This window comes from Plectropomus leopardus, chromosome 5, assembly GCF_026936395.1.
Source record: "Plectropomus leopardus strain MGB_pleo_1.0 chromosome 5, ASM2693639v1, whole genome shotgun sequence".
NCBI classification, from domain to species: domain Eukaryota; kingdom Metazoa; phylum Chordata; class Actinopteri; order Perciformes; family Serranidae; genus Plectropomus; species Plectropomus leopardus.
This window is the reverse complement of record NC_142180.1, coordinates 13,212,129-13,232,552: the sequence shown is the minus strand read 5'-3', so window position 1 is coordinate 13,232,552 and position 20,424 is coordinate 13,212,129. Positions and strand designations below refer to the sequence as shown.

The 20,424-nt window shown below is 39.2% G+C and overlaps 1 protein-coding gene across 1 annotated transcript in view; it reads right to left on the bottom strand.

The window, feature by feature from the left end:
* cachd1 (cache domain containing 1) overlaps positions 1 to 15,119 on the bottom strand; it is a 104,508-nt gene extending 89,389 nt beyond the window's left edge. The window contains exon 1 of the mRNA XM_042483872.2: positions 14,508 to 15,119. Coding sequence (XP_042339806.2) covers positions 14,508 to 14,756 — 249 coding nt within the window. The 5' untranslated portion in view covers positions 14,757 to 15,119. The remainder of the gene's footprint in view (positions 1 to 14,507) is intronic.
* Positions 15,120 to 20,424: the final 5,305 nt, after the last annotated feature.

Genomic DNA, 20,424 nt, shown 5'->3' with positions numbered 1-20,424 from the left:
CTTCTAGCCTCTATGCTAAGCTGAGCTAATCACCTGTCAGCTTCAGCTCCATACTTCATGAACAGACACAAAAATGGGACCGATGTTGTGATAATGTCTGGGGGCAGCGAGGCCACAGTGTAAAAATATTCTTTAAGTGTAAACAGACAACTTTCAACTCCAAAGTGATATGCAAGTTCCCAGAATTTTTTTTATAAAATCAAGTGGAAATTTATATAAAAAATGAATAAATAAAATAGCTTCCTGAGGTTTACCGAAATAGAAGTCCCACCCATGCTGACACTTTCTTTGCACTTTTTAACTAATTAATTTAATCGTTAAGATAACGCCGGCACAGATAATTGGCAAAATGCCAAATATGGGCACCATCAATAAGCCAGGCCGACATAATCTGTCAACCCTAATTTTGACTATTACTTGTTTTGTACTGTAAATTTTAAGCATTTTTAGCAAACAACTGTGATAATCTCCGGTAGAATCAGCACTAAATGCAATCACCTCCCATTGGCTGCAAGCAGATACCAGGGGAGATCTTCCGACACGGGGGTAAGTTTGGGCTACTATTCTCCGAGGAGACATCAGTGGTGCTGGGGACGGCAGAAGCAAGAAACCTGAGCTAAAGGCTGACACAAATGTCCACTTTTTCAACAAGATAGACGAGCCTGAGACTGAGAGAAACAAAGCATCCATTGTTTTCCACTACCACTGAATAGATATAGTAATTTTAATTCTCTGTTTTTGGCATAAAACAGTACTATATTGAGTTTTAGTCATGCGATCATATCATATCGTTTTGCTGTCAATGAGCCCATATCGTTCTTGTATCATGTCGTCAACCATGTCAAGTAACATGCATTGTCTCATTGTTAAAATGTATCAGTACAACCCTATTATATAAGTCACCTGTAACATTTTATTGAGGCTTAAAATGACCCATATATAAGGTCGGGGCCACTTGACTGACAGGCTATCTGTGAGGCGTCACTACAGTCTGAGTCAGACTCCCCCCTCACTCATCCACAGCTCTACCCTCTCACCAAAACATGGTCACTTCTTTGTTTTTCTGCTTTCAACTGACCAATGTTAGTTACATCACATGCTGCTGATCTGTCTGAAAAAATACTCCAAATCTCTGTTCAAGCCTCCAGGGGCCAAAACTTCCTCTGTCTTCAATTTGCTTTTTAGCAACTAATCCACAATTCAGAGTTTGAAGGAAAGTAAAAAAGTACTCCAAAACAGCAGGAGCAAAACTCAATATCCCAGCAGCCACTGAAGTGACAGAACAGTGGCTGGATGTTTTGTGCTTATCATTACTTACTGCAACCAGCTGATGTCATTACGTTTATGAATGGCCGTGTGGACAGAAGTTAGACTAACTCAGCTGACCTCCACAACCCTGTGACTCTACAGCCTGAGAGGCGGCGTGTAATTCCTCCCCATCTGAGACAAAGACGCAAACAAAGTGTGTGTTTTGTGTATGAGACTCCACAATATGAGAGACCTGCTATTTCTTGGCTTCAACTGAGGCACACAATCTCTTCCAGTCTTCCCTCGCACCCTGAACAGCCCTTTGCCTCCAGGAAGAACCCTAAAGCTGCCGATTACATATCCACAGTCACATCTTTGCCCCAAAAATGCACCTACCCAAATACATAAATACTGCAAACAGGCATAAAAACATGGATGGAAATTGTAGACAACTTCCCAAACAACGCTTCCCAACAACTGTGAAGTTTGGGTTTACCGCCAGTTTACGTATGCAACCCAGAGCCCTGGGAGAGAGGCATGCACAGAGAGGAGAGGAAAAGAGAAAAGAGGCATGAAAAACAGTCTGATCTGCTTCTCCACAGTAGGAGCTCCAACTCTCTCCTCATCGAGAATGCAAAGCCTCTCCTGCAGGAGTGTGTGTGCATGAGTGTGTGCTCCACGAGGGGGATGGGGGCCTTACAAAATGGATGTTGTCTGGGGGAGGGAACTGGTCCCTCTACTCTCCTTGCCCTCCCAGTCGTGTATTTTGCTCACTGCCCCCTTGCCTTCACCACAAGCCCCCGCCTCTTTCCTTTCCCCCCTTTTCTCTCTTTCAGGGAGAGTTCATTTTGAGTCTTGCCCATTGTGGTGAGTGAAGGGACTGACTTGCTAAGGGGTGGCCTGGGGTCCCTTGGCTCACACTGCCAGGTCAGCCCTGTTGGAGCTAACTAAGTAACACTGGCAGGAATCTGGAGGAAAAAACACAAAGCCTGGATCACCAATAAAGATCCTTTTCTCTCGCTCATTGAGTGCATTTGTTATCACTTTGTGTGTGTGTGTGTGTGTGTGTGTGTGTGTGTGTGTGTGTGTGTGTGTGTGTGTGTGTGTGTGTGTGGCCGAGGGGGTGATAGTGAATGGGAGATAAAGAGTGAGCGAGGTAATGGAGAGAAGGAGAATCATTTTTTTTTAAAAAGTGAGAATGAGCTGATTAAACACGGCCAGTTAATTAGCTCTCCTCCTTAATAAGCAGAGGAAGACTTAGCTACTTTCTCTGAAAACCTGGAGGGTTGGTGCACAGGGCTCGGTTTAATACACAGAAAATGAGTGCTGAAAGGATGAGATGATTAATCAGCAGACTGAAAACCAATCAACAACTCCTTCGATATTCGATTCATCATTTAAATTCATTCGTGACACTAAAATGCCAATTATCTGCAGTGAAGATTGCTTTCTAGTTACTCTTTTTATGCCATCATGCAGTGAATATATTTGGGTTTTATGGCAATATGTGATGCCATGTTTCACTATTCCACTATTAATCAATTAACAGTAACAATCATTCAGTCCTTTGTTGTGATTGCAACAATCAACCGCAATTCAGCAGATCCCTGCAAATTCTGTGGGAAACACTGAATGCTAATAATGAAAAGAAGAATCCGACAGCACTGCAAATATTTTTCACTTGTCCCCTCAATTTCATTGCAAAAAAAATTGCAACAAGCATCGCTTTTTTCCTTTTCCTTTTTTTTTTTTTTTTTTTTTTTTTTTTTTAGAAATGCTGCTGTGAAATCAGGCATTTCTGGCCACAACAATCCCAAAAACAGCTGGCGAAATCCTGGAGGGACTGATCATTAGTTGCAAGTCTACAAAATGGAACAATGAAAATGGAGCAAGCAGACAAGAATTTCATCATAAATAAATTATGGGAATCAAAACTTGCCTTTGGGAACTGAGAATAAACTGCTCAAAATCTACATACAAGTTCCAATTATGTGACATGACTGTGGCTGTTACAAACTGTTGTTTTCTCAACTGATCGTTCATATAGACTATGAAATAAAATATCTTTTTAAAATCATATAATGCAATATAAATCCTTAATCGGTCTCAAATAGCTCAAATGATAGCTGCCCATCCCAAATTCCTTTAAATTTATACAGTTTTACCCTGATGACTTGAAACAGATAAATGCAGCAAAACCTTAAATTTAAGAAACTAAAACTGGTGAATATTTGGCATTTCTACTGGAAAATGACAAATGATTAATTTTAACTAATTATCTAATCGTTTTAGCTCCATACATGAATATGATACCCATGCATGCGTGCATGCATGTGTGCACACCTAAATGGGCTTCCTGATGTGTATCTCAGTTAAACTGAAAATAACAGGATGTTTACAGCTGGAAAAAACATTTGTTTGTTTTTTTCCCCTAATCTGACCATGTTTAATTATATTGAATTTAGATAGGAGCCGGGGACATGTTCAGACTAGATTCTCAACAGAAGCTGTAGAGCTCAACATGAGTTGCAAGCAGGGAGAGATCTAGAACGAGCAACAGCAGAGACAAAAAGGCAAAGGCTGAGGAGGCTGCAAATCACTGCAAAACCGATTTCAGTCAAGGCCAAACAGAGAGAGGCCTTCTTCAACTGGGAAATGTGGGAAACAGATCAAAAAGCGGTCAGATAAATGATCTGGCCACGACAGTACGGACAGATTTAAACCACAACAGCTGCTGCAGAAGGGGAAGAACATCAGTTTTATGCTTCGTCCCGACCGCAGTCCAGCAGGAGCCAAGAGACAGTGCACTAGGCTGTACTTACACAGGCAAAAGAAATTAAAGGGATTTGATTGAAATGAATGGGAGACATGTTGTTCAAAAGCTCTGGAGGGAAAAAAATACATCCCTGAAAATGTTTTTCTCCACAAGTCTTTCTTCCAGCAGGCTTTTAGCACAAGCGGACTGCAGGTAGATTCAAATAAAGATGGAGCCAGACTCCAAATGATGCATGATGTCTGTTCAGGTCTCTGCGGAGGTCATTTGGAAACTGTTAAAAACGGACATGGCCGAGTCAAAGAAAATCATAAATTGAAATTTCACAAACTTAACTCAAATTGATCCTAAAAGCCAGATATCTGACAACACTGCACCCTGCTGTTAACGAAACTAGTTTTTAGGGGTAGGGGAAAAATTGATTCAGCAGAGTATCATGATATTTTGCGTGACAGTATTGTATTGATACACAGACACTAAGTTAAGATTTTTCATTGCTATAACTTTTGGTAGCCTACTAGAATAATAAAATCAATTGCTTTAGAGACATAATTTGTGGTTTAAAAAAAGGTGATTTTTTTCAATATACGTAAATGCAATACATATTATTGTAATATCCAGCAAAAAACATTTAAAACAGCAATAATAATATTAAATTGTGACTTAAGTATCGTGATAACATCGTCTGGTGATTCCCACTCACTGCATTTAACTTTGGATAACCTTGACCTCAAATTAGGTTGTTACTGAGGATTAAATCTTTATAAACAAGATAAGCTGAGCTGGCCAATAAAGACAAAGAACAAAATGTAAACATCTTTTGGACACAAGTACAGTATTATTACAGTATTTTTTTTGTAAGATAGCAAAAATGACAAAAATACATGTAACAAGGCTGTGATCGATGGTGCAGTGGAGGGTATACAAAGATATACAGAGTAGCAGCCTCTTTTTCTGTTTGTTTATAGTATACCCACCTATCAGCAAAAAAGCAATTGGAGTATAGAGAGGACTATGCTCACTTCCTCTTCGGTGACCTGCTCATCCATCTAGTAGTGAACCTACTGCATAAACAACCACTACACCACCGGTTGTCATTATTATGCATATTCCTGAAACACAGATTATTCCACACAACTATGGTAGCAAAGGCCTCAACTAAGTAGCGCACAGACATCTGTCTAACAGCACATCAGTCTGATATCTGCAGACAGCTGGCTAGCGTTAGCTACCCTGCAGGGACAGACAGTCAGTACAGTCCTCTTTTTTTCTGTAACACCTCATCGACAAACATTAAATGAGAAACCTCTGTCCCTCTTGTTAATGTGACCATTAAATTCACTACAAGATAGCCAGAGCCAGCACGTCACCTGGAGTCACAATGGTCCCGTAAACTGTGGAAGGTGTGGATATAATTTAACTGTTCATATCCCAATTAACAGGACTCCAAACTAACGGTAAACAGATTATTGGCCTGGCCGGTTATTGGGGCCAATATTTGGAATTTTGCCGATTATCTGTGTCGGCATTTTATTAAATAATCACTGTTAAAATTAATTAAATTAAAAAGAAAGTGTCAGCATGGGAGGAACTTTTACTTTGTAAAAACACATGGAGCTATTTCTATTTATTCATTTTTTATTAAAAATTTCCCTTGACTTTATAAAAAATAAACAAAAGTTGCTCTAAACTTGCTGTATATGATATTGAATTTTTCGGTTTCGCTTATACATTTACTAAAGGCATTTAAACAAAGTTTTGTGTCCAAGTTCGTTATATTCCAAATTCTAAATATTGACAGACAGATTCTCAGAAAAAAAAGATTCTCTTCAGAAAGATTTTTATTGTAAATGCACATTGGTTCCTCATATCAGTTATTAGTCTCAATAACCACTAATATCAGTATCGGCCCTGTAAAACCAATATCGGTCGACCCCTACTCAAAACAACTAATCTAGCTGACTGAGTTAACCTTTCTTTGAATGTGTAATAACTGCACGTTGTCCATCTTGCAGAAACAACATATTAAAATATTTATGTTGGATCCAAAAATCAATGAGAGTACAGTAGAAAGGGCTAATCACACTCTAAAACCAGACATCCCTTAACTCTAAGCCCTTTGGCCCACTGTTCTGACTCTGGTTTTCTGAAGACCTACTTTCTATCAAAACATTGGTAACAGACCTTGAACAAGCCCTGATACTTATACCTTTCAATTATATTTTCATTAAATTAATCTGATGTAGAAGTTGCCTTTCAACATACCAAAGCTCACTTGGCCACCTAATGATGCCTTATATTAATTTAAATATCTAGCACTGACGAATTGGAAATAAGGTTGTTTTTCTTAAATCCGGATTCGACGAGGTTTCCATGCGAGAGAAGCACTTAAATCCCCAGTTTTGTCCAACAAGTCTGGGGACGTCACCGTGTCTGATGTGTGTTCACTTTAGAGGTTGGAGACACTGTTGGATACGAGGGGCGCCTGAGCCTCTCGGTGCCTGGACTTAGGCCAAAACATACAAGCTGCTCCACATTTAATGAAAACGTGGCCCTTTGCTCTGTTCTCTCCTGCATTGTGACGGATGATAAAGGTAATGCTCAACAGAACTGGGCTGTTTCCCCACGTTTTGGAAAGGCCAAGAAGTGTGGAGACTGATATCCAAGTCATTCCAAGTTTTAAAACATTGCAGATGTCGCTTTAAGACGTTGCAGCTGTAGGCAGGGACTCAAGAAACACAATTCTTCATTTCAATGTATCGATTGAACTTTTACATTATAGAAAAGTTTAGCTTGGAATAAAGTCATGCACACCAAACAGATTATCACATCAGTTACCATCTTACTTTTCAATTTAGCATTGGATAAAATTGAGAAACAAAAAGCATACCAAAGCACATACACAAGAAACAATAAAATTTGGAATTTTAAGTATTCCAGTATCAGCCACAAGTTGGCACCAAGAATAAATAACTGCGTGTGAAAGTGTTAAAAAAATGTTCCCTGCAACAAAAGTTTGGAAAAAAACGTTAAAAGTGGAAAAAAACGAGAGGTGCAGATAGTTCAGCACAGGCTCGTAAACCACTAAGGCACATCACGATTTACGGTTGGACTAAAAAGGAGCAGTTGTGCCGTCACAATGCAATATAGGGCAGACTAATGCAAAGCACCTGTAGCTCAGACAACCTGAACATCCCACGCAAGAAACAGAAGGAGGAAGAAATCCCTACAACATTTTTAAAACCTAACAGACCTTCAATACAGTGAGACAGCATTTAATCCAGAGTGGCTCCTGATGTCTACCACCACTCTCAACATGCTCAACTTTGATATAAAAATTTAAACACAGGTTATTAGATCTGCACTAAACTGTTCAATTAAAGCAGCTATAATAAATACTTTTAAGACGGTGTATGAACTCACCCTGTGTTATGTGAAAGGACTCAGAATTATCACTCAGTTGTGCAGCTCAACCGTTTTAACGTCTTTTAACTTATTGTTTTGATTTGAACTTCACTGATAAGGTTCACGCTTTCTCTTGATTTAGGTGAAAGAGCTCGAAAAACTCGATGTACACTACCTGCCTATCAAACAGAGGATAGAAAACATTGCAATCAGCTGTTGAACATAGTGAAGCATCGATTTTTGCATTTCCAACTAATTGCTCTCACCCAAAAGCAGCCAAAAAATTAAATTCATATTATTTCTGGGGGTTTTGCATTTGAAATTTGAGCAAATTTAGAAAAGAAATCCTTAAAAAGTAGGCTACTCCAGTTAATCAGAACCAGTATAAAACTTAGCAGCCAGCCACGTGAAGCAAAACATCACTGTTAAGCACATATAATCATACAAAATCTTGATGGGGTTGTTTAGCAGTGATATGGAGACCAGGGTCTTGAGCATGGGTGGATTATGAGACAGTGGGTCCCTGGGCACAGATACCCAAAAGGCCCCACCACTTGTCCTACATAGACATGAAGACTTTGTGGTTATTTTGTTTTTGTATTTTTTAGTTGGTGTTTTTTTGTTTCTAATATCAGAGGTGGATGTCACCAGAGGCCCCACAATACAATATCGCTGCGATATGCCTTGTACCATCATATCATGATAACATATGTTGTGATACACTGCAATTTATTACATTTTTCAACCTCTAAATTTTTCAAAATCTGTTTTATCAAGTAAGATACAGTCTGTTTATCCCACTTCAGTCATCACTGCAGCAAAAATTACCTCATTACCTCATTCTAGCAGGCAATCAAAAGATTAATCTTGGTTTCTAATGTTAACAATTAGGACTGTCTGATAATATCAGCACGTCATCAGTATCGGCAAATACTGGCTTTAAAATGAAATATCATCGGCTAACCGGGTGATTTCTGCTGCTAAAACAAACCAATACAGACTTCATTTTTTCTTATTTTCTTTTTTTCTTCTTCTTTTTTTCTTATTCTTTCTTATTTTGCACAATAAATTAATATTACAAACACCGAAAAGCATTGTATTTTATGTCTCCATCAGCTGGGAGGCCATGACAATGCATAATATGATGTTAATTTCAGAAAAGACTTGATGATCACTACATTTAGGTGGGGAAAAAAAGTGATTATATTGATTTCTGTATCGGTTATTGGCAAAATTAGTTGTTATGTATCGGCATATCAGATCTTGGCAATATGCATCCATACCTATTAATAATTTATCTATGCTGTGTCAATCCCCCTCCCTCATCATTATTCATCTTTTTTATAATGTGTACTTTTTAGTTGTTTTGTGTCTCTTTGTGGTTTTTCTGCCTGTTTTTTGTGTCACTGACCAGGGGGGCCCCTCACACTTTGGGCCCCAGGGCCTGTGCCCAGTAGGCCTGTTCAGTAATCCATCCACGGTCTTGAATTAAGCTTAAACCAAAGTTTAGCTCAGTATTCTACATCATACTCCTTTGAGCGTGAAAATGATAAACACAAGACAAAAGAGAGTATCCATCCTCCACTCAAGATATGTTTCTATATCCTATGATTTGAAATACTTGACTAGCTGAGAGGGAATATTTGGTTACGTTACGAAACCTCTCCGCCCTGAGGGGTGGGCAACAAAAAGAGCCCCATCTCATCCTCAACTAAAAGTGCAGGAATGTGCTCGGAGATATATTTAACACCTAAGTGTTCATTTGCCCTTTAGATGAGTGTTATTGTTATACATGTGCTCTTCTTTCATAGACTATAAATCCTAAAACCTGCTACTCAAGTGAACACACAGCCCTATATGGAGTGCTTTCACATGCGAGACTGGAGCAGATCATACATAAATTTAGCTTAATATTATTAATTTAACAGAATATCCTTGGACGTGAAAAATGTTGGACCACAAAACAAAAGAAGTAAAGACTCTAAAGGAAAAGAGAGAATGAATGAGAGATTGTAATAGTCCGACACGTAGCAGAGGGCCTGTGAGGCTCTTGGTAACCTTGACTGTTTGAGCACACAGCCATGCAGGCAATGCAGTAAGAAGTAACAGGGCTTTGAAGCCGTACTGCAGAGAACCTAGCATGAATTCTGATGTCCTGCTATATATCCGCCTCCTCCTCCTCGTCTGTCTCTGCAACTGATTCAATACAGAGTAAGGCAAAGAGAAGAAATACGGCAGCTGAGAGACACAAAATACAAAAGGGCAGAGAAGCAAGATTCAAATAAAAGCAGGTGGAAACAAAGAGAAACAGAAGAGAGAACATATATATAGATATGTTAAAAAAGCCCTCAACAAAAATATAGTCTGAGTGAGAAAAAGCAACAAAGCAGGGACCGGGGCTCTGTGATAGCCCCTCAACTGGTGTTGCCCTTGGACCAAACCCAGCCCAGAAAATCAGGGCCTAATGATAGTACCGGAGCTGCACCAATTTTCTCTTTTCCTGCACAAACCTCTATTGCCCTCAAATTACTATCAATATTCAATTAGGGGGGGCCGGGGATACTGGACGAGCCAGCCTCAATAACAAACCACACTTCTCCAAGGATTAAGGCCCTTAAAACTAACAAAGTGAAATTCCCTTTGTAAATAATCAGCCAACAGTGTGTAAATAGCCTCCCAGTAAAAGAAAGTGGGGTGGACCTTTCACACAGTGATGAGTGATCTCTTTCTGACAGTCTATGCACAGCAGTTTACTCCCAGCAGTGAACAAGTGTGTGTTACTGCAACTGTGGCTGGAAATATGCGCCATGGTCCTGGCTCTAGCCGTCTAAAGCACCAACCCAATGTTTAAGTAACATGGATTAAAAGAAAGGAGACTGAATTTCAAATTTAGATCCGAGATCAAACTGCTGTGTAAAACCCTCCTGCTTTAAGCTGCAGAAAATCTGACGTTAAATGCTCATTAGCTGCATATGAGTGAAGATTGTCTCCTCTCGAAACAACCACTGAGAGGCGCATGGCACAAAGCATTCAGGTATAAAATCGCTTCCTAACATCGGGGGATATTCTGTACCTGCTGATTTACACTCTAAGAGACAAAGCCAGAAGTTACAAAAAAAGTATGCAACAGCAACAACTTGACATAAGCCACGCTGTTGAAAATAAATAAAAATAATAAACAAGTACAACAAAAGACAGACCATGTCAGTGCTGGAAATTTAATGCAATACACTTAAACTGTTGTTTTAATGTTACAAGAGGCTACACTAATCAAGATACAACATCTACAAATTTACTGACACTGTGTGAAAGCGGATGATTAGAATTAATGCATTATTATGAACCTGTCGGTAGAACAGAGCTGAAAATAGACATTTATTTTCAACTATTTTGACATGTGATTCATTGACTTTTTTTTACTTTTTAAAAAAAATAAAATGCCACAAACATTTACTGGTTCCAACTTCTCAAGAATGAGATGTTGACGCTTTTCTTTGTCATTAATGACACTAAATTTCTCAATAGAAATTACCATGGAATATGTCTTTTACATATTAAATCTTACTCTGATCCGTGGACGATGGTATTTTGCTCTCATGTATGCCTAATGCATTATGGAAGTGACAAATAAACCTGATTTTGATGAATATCAATATGCAATACTGTTATCAATACCACAGCAAACAATACCACTGAGAGAAGACAATTTTAAAAAGTTCATCAAAATTCATAAAGTTCATAAATATTACAAGGCTGTATCACAACAGCAACGACTGTAACTGCAGTGAAAACATTATATCTTAATAAAATATATCTGTGATAGGTCAATATCAGCCAATAGATCAGTTATGCTTGGTTTGAAATTTTGAATGGGCACAACTGACATTTTATTGACTAAACCAATGAAAATTGAGAAACCGACAGAATAATCAATAACGAGAATAACAGTTAGTTGCAGCCCTGCAGCAATCTTTACAGTGTGCCGTTGCAACAATCAGATTGTAATCAACCAATTAAATAAAAATGACTAGACCTTAGTGCAGCAGGTTGAGGCAGAATACCTTTAAAAAAATCTTTAAACCTCACAGGGAATTGCCTTTACAACATACCTGAAAGAAGAACATCCTCTGAAAAGTTGACCTATCAGCTTAAACAGAGTGTCGACTGTACTCCCTCGTGTCCCCTGATAATAGAGTAACTCAATGACAGATTGAACAAGGTTGACCCAGTGACTCAGGAGCACTGACAAGGAAAGCCTCAAATTACACATCTGCAAGAGAATGAGGGGTGGAGCGGAAGAGGTAGAATTACGTTTTAAACTGAGATGCTGGGATGCTGGCTTGATAACAAAACCCTTTAGATCTTCACCGAAATAGTACAGCATAAACTTTTGCATGTTGAAGTCTCTGTGCAAAACAAGGACAAAAAAACTACCTCAAAGAGATAATGAATGAAAGCCGTGACACCAGAAATCCAAACTTGAGGGCAATGGTGTTGTTTGGATATAAACTCATTTTATGTGTGGAAAATCACTGCAAAGGCAAAAAAAGGACAAAATACCAAAGAGACAGAAAGATTAAGTGAAATCCAGTTCAACAGACACACCTGCAGACGGCGAGTCAGACCACATCTGAGCATCAGAGCAGGTGTCCACACGGACAGCATAGCCGACAGATTGCTGCAGTTGTTTTCACGGGCAGATGCCGACTATTTTTACTGGATGCACATCTCTCACATTTGTGGAGCGAAACCACTCTAACAAATCCATGAAATGTACCGCTTCAATCAAACTCACATTAGCCTCATGCCAAGTCAGATTTTCACAGCTTGTACAACAACATGATTGCCTCAAAGCGGTTTTCCCACGATACAGGGGGATGACGCCGAAATCTGTGCTTTCATAAATAATCTCAAATAGCGTCATTAAAAATAAAGTGAGTGAGAGAAGCCAAAATAATTCTGCATTAATTACATCTTTGCAGCTGATAGAGCAATTTTACACTGATATGAAAATAAAGACAGAAGGAACAAAACACAGAGAACAAGAAGGGCGATTATTTGGACTGCGTGCACCAAGAAAACAGGATTAATACAAAGCAAAATAACACAGCTGAGAAAATGATGGAGAGAACAGGAATGAGACACAAACTGGAGCTCAGGGAAGGATGAGCGGTGACAAAAGGCGGATCCAGGGGGATCAGAGGAAGTCCTCAAAGGCGACTCCCAGAGCCGGGATGAAGGCGGCTCAGTGTGGAAGCAGAGAAGATGAAACACCATTTGGGGGCAGGGCCCCCCCGCTGCCTCGCCTCTGTGTTCAGGGCCTGTGAGCTCCTCTGCCTCTGAAGTGCTAAACAACCCCCCTCGCACCCTGCAGCACCCAGCACTGCACCCTGCACCTCCTGCCATTTGGTGACTCAACGCAGGTCTGAATGCATGAACGTGGCAAAGAAATATTGCAGTTCACACGTTAAATACATCAGGGCTGCAGCAAAACATTATTTGCATTATTGATTAATCTGCTAATTATGTGCTCGATAATTACTTGGTCTAAAAAAAATGCCAGAAAAGAGCGAAAAATTTTTGTTTGTTCAACCGACAGTCCAAAAACTAAAGCGTTGAGTGTATGATCAAATAAGATAAATATAAACAGCATTAAAATAAATAAAAATGAATGAATTTAATTACTCCAATAGATGTAGCTTAATTTTCTGTTCAAACAACTGATTGATTCATTGACTTATCTTTTCAGCTCTAATTCAAGTCCAATTATTATCAGTTTACTGTCATGAAATACTAAGAAAAACAGCAGATATTAACATTTTATGAGCTAGAAACTGCTTCTTTTTTTTTTGCACATTTGCTTCTAAAATTCCTGAACTGACTGACCGTTACAGCTGTAAAATCAATGATCAGTCAAGGTTTACGTAATCTAACATGGGGACACACTCATCACCATAATAGGGTTACTGTTTGCTAGAAGAATGGGTGTTGTGTCTCGAACAGGGAAGAAAAAAGGCACACAAAGCATCTCACCTCTAATGAAACACTCAAATCATGTCAGCTGCAAGCAGAGTTGAGACAATAAATCGAGTGACAAAAAATTATCAAAATTTTAGTCGTAATTTGATACCTCTATCAAGCAAAAAAAAAAAAAGGTATTCTATTTGCTGCTTTTCTCCTTTATCATTGCAAACTGAATATCTTCTTGGATTGCTGGTCGAATTTAACAAGCACCGGACAACTTGTGCTTTTTTACCAGTTCTTCCACCAAGACTCCAGTTAAATCATGAGTATATCAACTAATAATGACATAATTGTTAGCTGCAGCACTGACGCTATGTTTCAGTCTAAATAATGTGCTTCACAAAAAAATGATTTATTGTTAGTATTTAATCTTGAGCAGCATCAGTTCTCCTTGAGTCCAGAAGCTGGTTTTCTCACTGGGTGTGTGAGCTGCAGCCAGCTCAGATCAAATGGATTTATTGCTGTTATTTGATTTATCAGGAGACCTACATAGCACATATTCTCAGACACACTGGAAGGCATGTGGACTTATAACCAGCTTTTTTTTCTTCATGTGCACAATGGCATGCGTGCATGTTTGTAAGCAGGCATCAGTGTATTGGCTTGGATGAGGGCCAGTCTACAATGAGATGTTGCTTCATAGCTGATTCCTCGTGATAAACATTACAGGTGACAGTTGATTCACCTGTTTTTAGTAAACACACACAGTGAAATGTGTTGATATGATTGCTGTTTTGTAATAGTTGGTCTTTTTGAGCAGATTAGGTGTGAATAAAAGGTGAAACACAAGCCTCCCAAAGCACAGCAAACCTCCAGCGTGTTGATGTCCCAGATAAATGCATCCCAACTTCAAAGCGCCTGTTGTTGCACTGCGACCAAAGAGCTGATTGTTTCGTAACACTTTAGCATTTCTGACAAAAAAAAAAAGTTTCCCTCTGTGATTATCAAATTATTTTTGACAATCCTGTTTGTGCCAGTTTGGATCTTTCAACTCCTGAACTACCTCCGTTTTCTATCACACAAGCGCAATTAAAAAACATTTCTCCTCCACGTTTACCTGCATCGTAAAGACTCCCAGCTCCTGAGAGGACAGCTTCTTCATCTGATCGGCCAAAACTTGCGCTTCTTCCAGGATGGAAAACTCCGTCTCGGCTCCGCAATATCCACAAGAAAGAGCCGAGCAGATTAAAACGAAGATCCAAGAAAAAGCCAACAAGCCCCTGTGAAAGTGAAGGTGTTTATCCCGGAAAGCAGCGCATGTATTCGGCGTCAAAAGCGGAGGTTTCTCCGCCGTCCGCCTCGCCATGATGGCTGTGGGTGTACAGGCTACAGAAACACCGAGTCTGAGCTGGTGGCGGAAAAAAAACTTCAAGGGAAACTACTTTTACAACTTTGCAGCGTAGAGGACGTGTGCCCTTTCTCTCCGGTACAAGTCTCCAACATTCACGGCAGCGCGAACCATTGCAGCTCCTTCAAACCCCTCGAGAGAAGAAAATAGATCCATGCGGAGAAGAAGACACGGTTTTATTTTTCTTTCTTTTTTTAACGTTGTCTGTGTTCCGTCTTCGGTCAGTCGTCCCAACTCCTGGAAGTCTGGCAAAGTGTGTGCGAGCCGGAGATTCACCACAATGGGGGTGAAAGTGGGAGGCGTGGAAACACAAGAGTCCTACCGGCGCCTGGATCTCCGGATCAATGGATCAGGCTCTCGCGATGACTTCAAGTACTGCTGGGAAAACAGCAAACACGAAAAACGGACGACTATGAGTGACTCTAAATGCACAAATTCGTCAATTCATTGTTCTGGCCTTTAATGTACTGATATGTAATACGTCTATAAAAGCAGAATTCAGCGGGACCATAGAAATTATTTCTTAAAAATCCGAGAAACTTCCTCCTTCAAACACTATTGTGAGCAGGCACCGAAAGGAAAGTCTGAAAAGTTACAGTAAAGTTTCTGCAAATGGTTGGATGCGTTTTTATTCATTATGTTAACTATATGTATTTCAGAACATAAAGGTCTGAATGTAGCTTAAAAGCCTTCACAGTGCAAGGAATACAAATGGTAGCAAAATAATAAATAATAAATAACACAACTTATATTTATTCGATTTATTATAAACATACCAACAAGGACAACAGCTAACGAGACATAAATTAGCTTATAAACATTAATAATCAATACACAACAAGAGAATAAGGTATGTGCAAATTTGCAAATTTTGTCCACTTGTTTTTTTTTCTGCAACCCCTTGTTTAATGCATATGTGTGTGTGTGTGTGTGTGTGTGTGTGTGTGTATGTGTGTGTATGTGTGCATGTGTGTTTATAAAAGAGGGATACACAAAGAGGTAGCCTACATTTCAACTGCTAATTGTGCCTGCCTGTGTGGCTTGACAAATAAAGAACATTAAATAGAAAATTAATAGAACATGGATAAATTGCCCTCAAAATTAATTTTAGTGACCTTTATGTGATTTCTTGTATTTTCTTTCTTTTTTTTTTTTTTTTTGCACAGGCACACAAATTAGTGGTGTATGGGATATCCCATTGTCGGTTGTGGTGAAAAAAGCAGCAACCAGCAGACTCCACTCCTGTAAGAGTCCAGTTCTTCTTTTTGTTGCAACTTCAATTTCACCTTGGCTGAGCAGCCTCGAGAAGGAGCAGAGGCTTATGTATTTGGATAAATCACATTTTGGTTTCTGACTGCAAAATAAAATCATACATTAAAGAATCTTGTTGTCAGTGATGTGAGGTTTTGAGGTGTAACAGTACTCCACCCTGTCCAACAGCTGGCCTCCAATCAGTGCTCTCTCAGTGTACATTGTTGGATTGCAGAGTGTATTTAATTTGCAGCTGCACAAGTTGGCCTCTCCTCATCCTTCACACTGCTTTTTGTAACTTTTGGGGTATTTTCTGGTTAAACATTGATTTGTTTTCTTGAAAAAAGTACACAATTTTGAATTTAAAACATTTGAGGACTAAAGCAGTGAAACTGATATTTGCTGTGTGTGTCACATGAAATAAAGTCCTAAAAATATTCACTCCTATAGGCAGACATGTTCTTGTTCATAAAGTTAACCACATAGGTAATAGAGTCAGTTTTTAAAAGTAGATGCCAAAGTTGATCTCAGTGCTTTGCACCATCAAGATTTTAATCAAAAAAGTAAATCATTCTTTACCAAATCTATCTATACATGTTTAGACAGACAGATGTAATGGAAGGTAAGCATAGGCGATCTTCCATGCAGTTCTGTTGGTCATTTAATAAGATTCTCTGCAGGTGGTGTCGTGTTGCTTGCTATGTATCATTCGCACTGGAATTGACAGGAAAGTCTTTTCAGGTCCTCAACCCATCAGCTCGTAATAAATCATCATCATCACAGACAGTCAGGGAAGGCTTTTGAAGGAATTTTTCAAAAGCTTATCACTGATGTAGTTGTGAAGTGCAAGAATAATCAAACACATTTCTATAACATAAAGGTTTTAAAAGTCTTTAAAGGAGTGGTTTGATTTTTGTGGAGTGGGGTTGTATGAGGTCCATTGTTAGTTTATTACAGATAGATGTCAGTCAGCACATCCCCAGTTTGGAGAAGCAGGCAGGAGTCCAACATGGATGCTAAGCGATGTACAGCGGAGGAGGGGTAAGCAAAAAAAAAAAAGGAAAGTATTTTAGCCGTCTAATAAAAGTCCCACCTCAAAAAAACCCAATATCAGTATAATTGTACACTATATTTAAAGTATTTACACAGTTACCCCTGCCATCAGATAGCAATTCCAGACCCAAAACTGAAGCTGGTACGTTGCTCTTTTCAAAGCCAGACTCCACTGATAAAAACATTGATTTAATATTTCCTTTGTCGTTACTGTGTGATTTTGGCATTTAAAAGGGTTAGTTTGGATTCACCAAAGTCACACAATAACACAAACTGATTGAGCAGAAGTAGACCAGCAGCTCCTGTGATCTGCGATGTTAAATCACTGGTTTCCTCAATGGAGTCTGGTGGCTTTGATGAGAGCATAGATTGAGAACTGAAGCCGTTAATGGCTTGTTGGAACGGGCTGTCTGATGGAAAGGTAAAGCAGTGAAAATATTCTCAAAGTAGAGTATACTTAAACTGTTACAGTTCTTATAGGTGTGACTTTTTTAGGTGGCTAAAATACATTTTCTGATGCATCTGTCCACAGCAGTACATTGTAAAGCTTTCCTATCTATTGTATGTAACACACTGACCAAGATTAGTACCCCATACAACCCATGAAAAATCCAGACTATCCCTTTAAGTTTGGTTTGAGACCCTGACAAGTAGCTAAAACATCTGTGAACTCGTTCTAGCATCAACTGTGAGATGGTTATTTTTCATTTTCATGTCATGATGCATCCACTTTCTGCAGAGTCTGCAAATATATATATAATTTTTATGTTTTAGTGAGTCAGTCAACCATGTTTAGTCACGCGTCTTGATCATAGTAAGTATAGAGCAGCCTGCCCACCATGATCGTTCCACATGGGAGCCAAAATAATTTCAATGCCTCTTAACTGAAATATCGCCTGTCAAATAAAGATGCGTTTTTGGCCTGTGGTGTCTGACAACCTCATATTGTTAAATGGGTTGCAAAGAAGTTTAGTATTGCAGTGGAAGAAGTCAATTTACTGAATATCCTAAGCTAACAATGTAGATGATGTGAATGATTTTTTAAAGAAAAACTATGATATTATGACCACCAATTGTATTTTTTCTGCAACTCATAATGTGAACCATTTCTTTCTTTCACCAAAATTTGTTTCCAATTGTCCTCTCAAGATTTAACTCATATGGATGGCTCCTCTTGTGAAATACAAGTGTGATGGATGCAGTGCGCCAACACCAGGGATCTGCAGCAGGAAAAGAGTTCCTGCCTCCAGACTCTGCTTGGCTCCTGAATGGCTCGTCTGTCTGCATCTTTGGCTGCAGACGCCATCAGATGTTTGCGTGCCCGTCAGTTTCTTTTAGACACTTAACAAACACAAGTGTGTTTGTTGAGTGGTCAGATGTAGTGTGTGCACCACATACATTATCACTTCCCCAGAAAAGCCTTGTTTTCTAGTGGTTTCACCTTCAACTCTGAGTTCAACAGGCAAAAGTTTATTTGAAAGCCGTTTTTGATTTATAAGGACACAAATGGAGACTGTGAAGCATGTTCATTTCCTGAATTGGTTGTGATATTTGCACAGGAGAAAATATATAAAGCTCCTTGTGCAAACATTAGAACGAGTGTATGAATTAACATAATCTGAAGCAGACTAAAATAACTCAAAGTAAATGTTAAATTCCTTTTTAAAATGATATGGTCAATTTCTCCTCTCAGCCACAGAGGCCCAGCTGACCTCATCAGAGTGCTGCTGTTGGTATTTATTAATTTTGACAATTTCTAAAACCTGTTTCTCTCTGCTCCACACCTGTTATTTGTGTGTGTGCGTGTGTGTGCGCGTGTGTGTGTGTGCCTGTGCATGCATGCGTGCGTGTGTGTGTGTGTAGTACTGCCACAAGATTTTTTGTGCTCTGTTCTGCACAGATCTTTCAAAAAAAGGAATCAAGGTCAGAAAAAGACTTGACATATCGACAGGCCCATTTGCACTCTAGATTTCCATTAAGACAAGGGTCCGTTTGTTAAATTCAATCCAATCCAGTATATTTATAAAGCACATAATGTGGCTTTTTTTTTTTCTAACCTGTCCTGTTCGGCAGCTTAGGCATGCAGTATGAGAGGTCTGGGTGCCTTGAGGTGCCATAACAGATTTGCTCTGCAATGTGGCAGATGTGGTGCAGGTAATAAATACATTTTTGAATTCAGTGATGACAGAGGATGCAATGCTATAGTTTGTAGTTTGGCAATGTGATTATAAAAATGGTGATAAAGCAGACTAAAATTATTTCTACATTCTACTTCTACATTTCCAAAAAAGTTTCCCCACACGCATGACTACGCACATGCTGGTTAGATCGCAGTCAAACAGGAAACAACCACTTGGATATTTGTAGGACAGAATACATAATGTGGGGCTAAATTACTGAAACACTTGCCCCTCTATCACCTGTTTCGTGCACCTAGAGAGAGCAGTAAAGGTTATTAGTGCATGGTCCCTCACTGGCTTCCCACCAGCAAACAGATTGCATTCCTTGAAAAGCACAACCAAGCCGGAGGTACTACTGCTGAGACTGTGGGCAGGTGGTTAGCCTCTCCACCACCGCGGGCTGTTCTCATGCACTGTACCAAAATTAATCCACCAAAATTCAAACACATTCCACATAATCAAGAGCCAGCAAATCATGTACAACCCATGCATTTTGGAAGGCTGCCATCACATGACCAATGCGCTGCTGGAATAAAGAGGGAAGCAGTCTCATAAGTAGAGGTGAGGGTAGTAGATGGATCACAAAATACAGGACTTTCCCCTGGAGACCAGTGTTTGGAAATATGTGGACTCTGAGTCATTTTAAGGTGTGTCGACATTATATTTTTTTGCCTACACCTAACCACGGTAACTTTACTTACCTAAACCTAACCTCTGTACCTTTATGTTAAGTTCATAACTTTACATTAGGTAAGTAACATAATTTGAGCAGTTGTGTTTGCGTTTTTGTAGGATAGCACACAAACCTGTGAATAAGGTTACATTTACCACCCATGTGCCATTACCAATATTATTTTCATCATCCTGCCAGGTAAACCTGTGACTGTGCCACTTGCTTTCAGCTTTCCTATTTAGAACCATAAATATCTGTTTAATTCAACAGCTTCACAAATGACAGCTTAGAAAATAGCAATTATGTTCAACCAAACACCCTCATGTAATTCTCAACAAAACCTGAATATAATAAGCGTCATGAAAGGTACGGATTATTGCAGAGCTGTTGAACTGAATTGAGTTAGCTACATGCAAAAAGACATTGCAGACAGAAGACAAAGAGGGAATTATTTAAAAATCTTTGATGG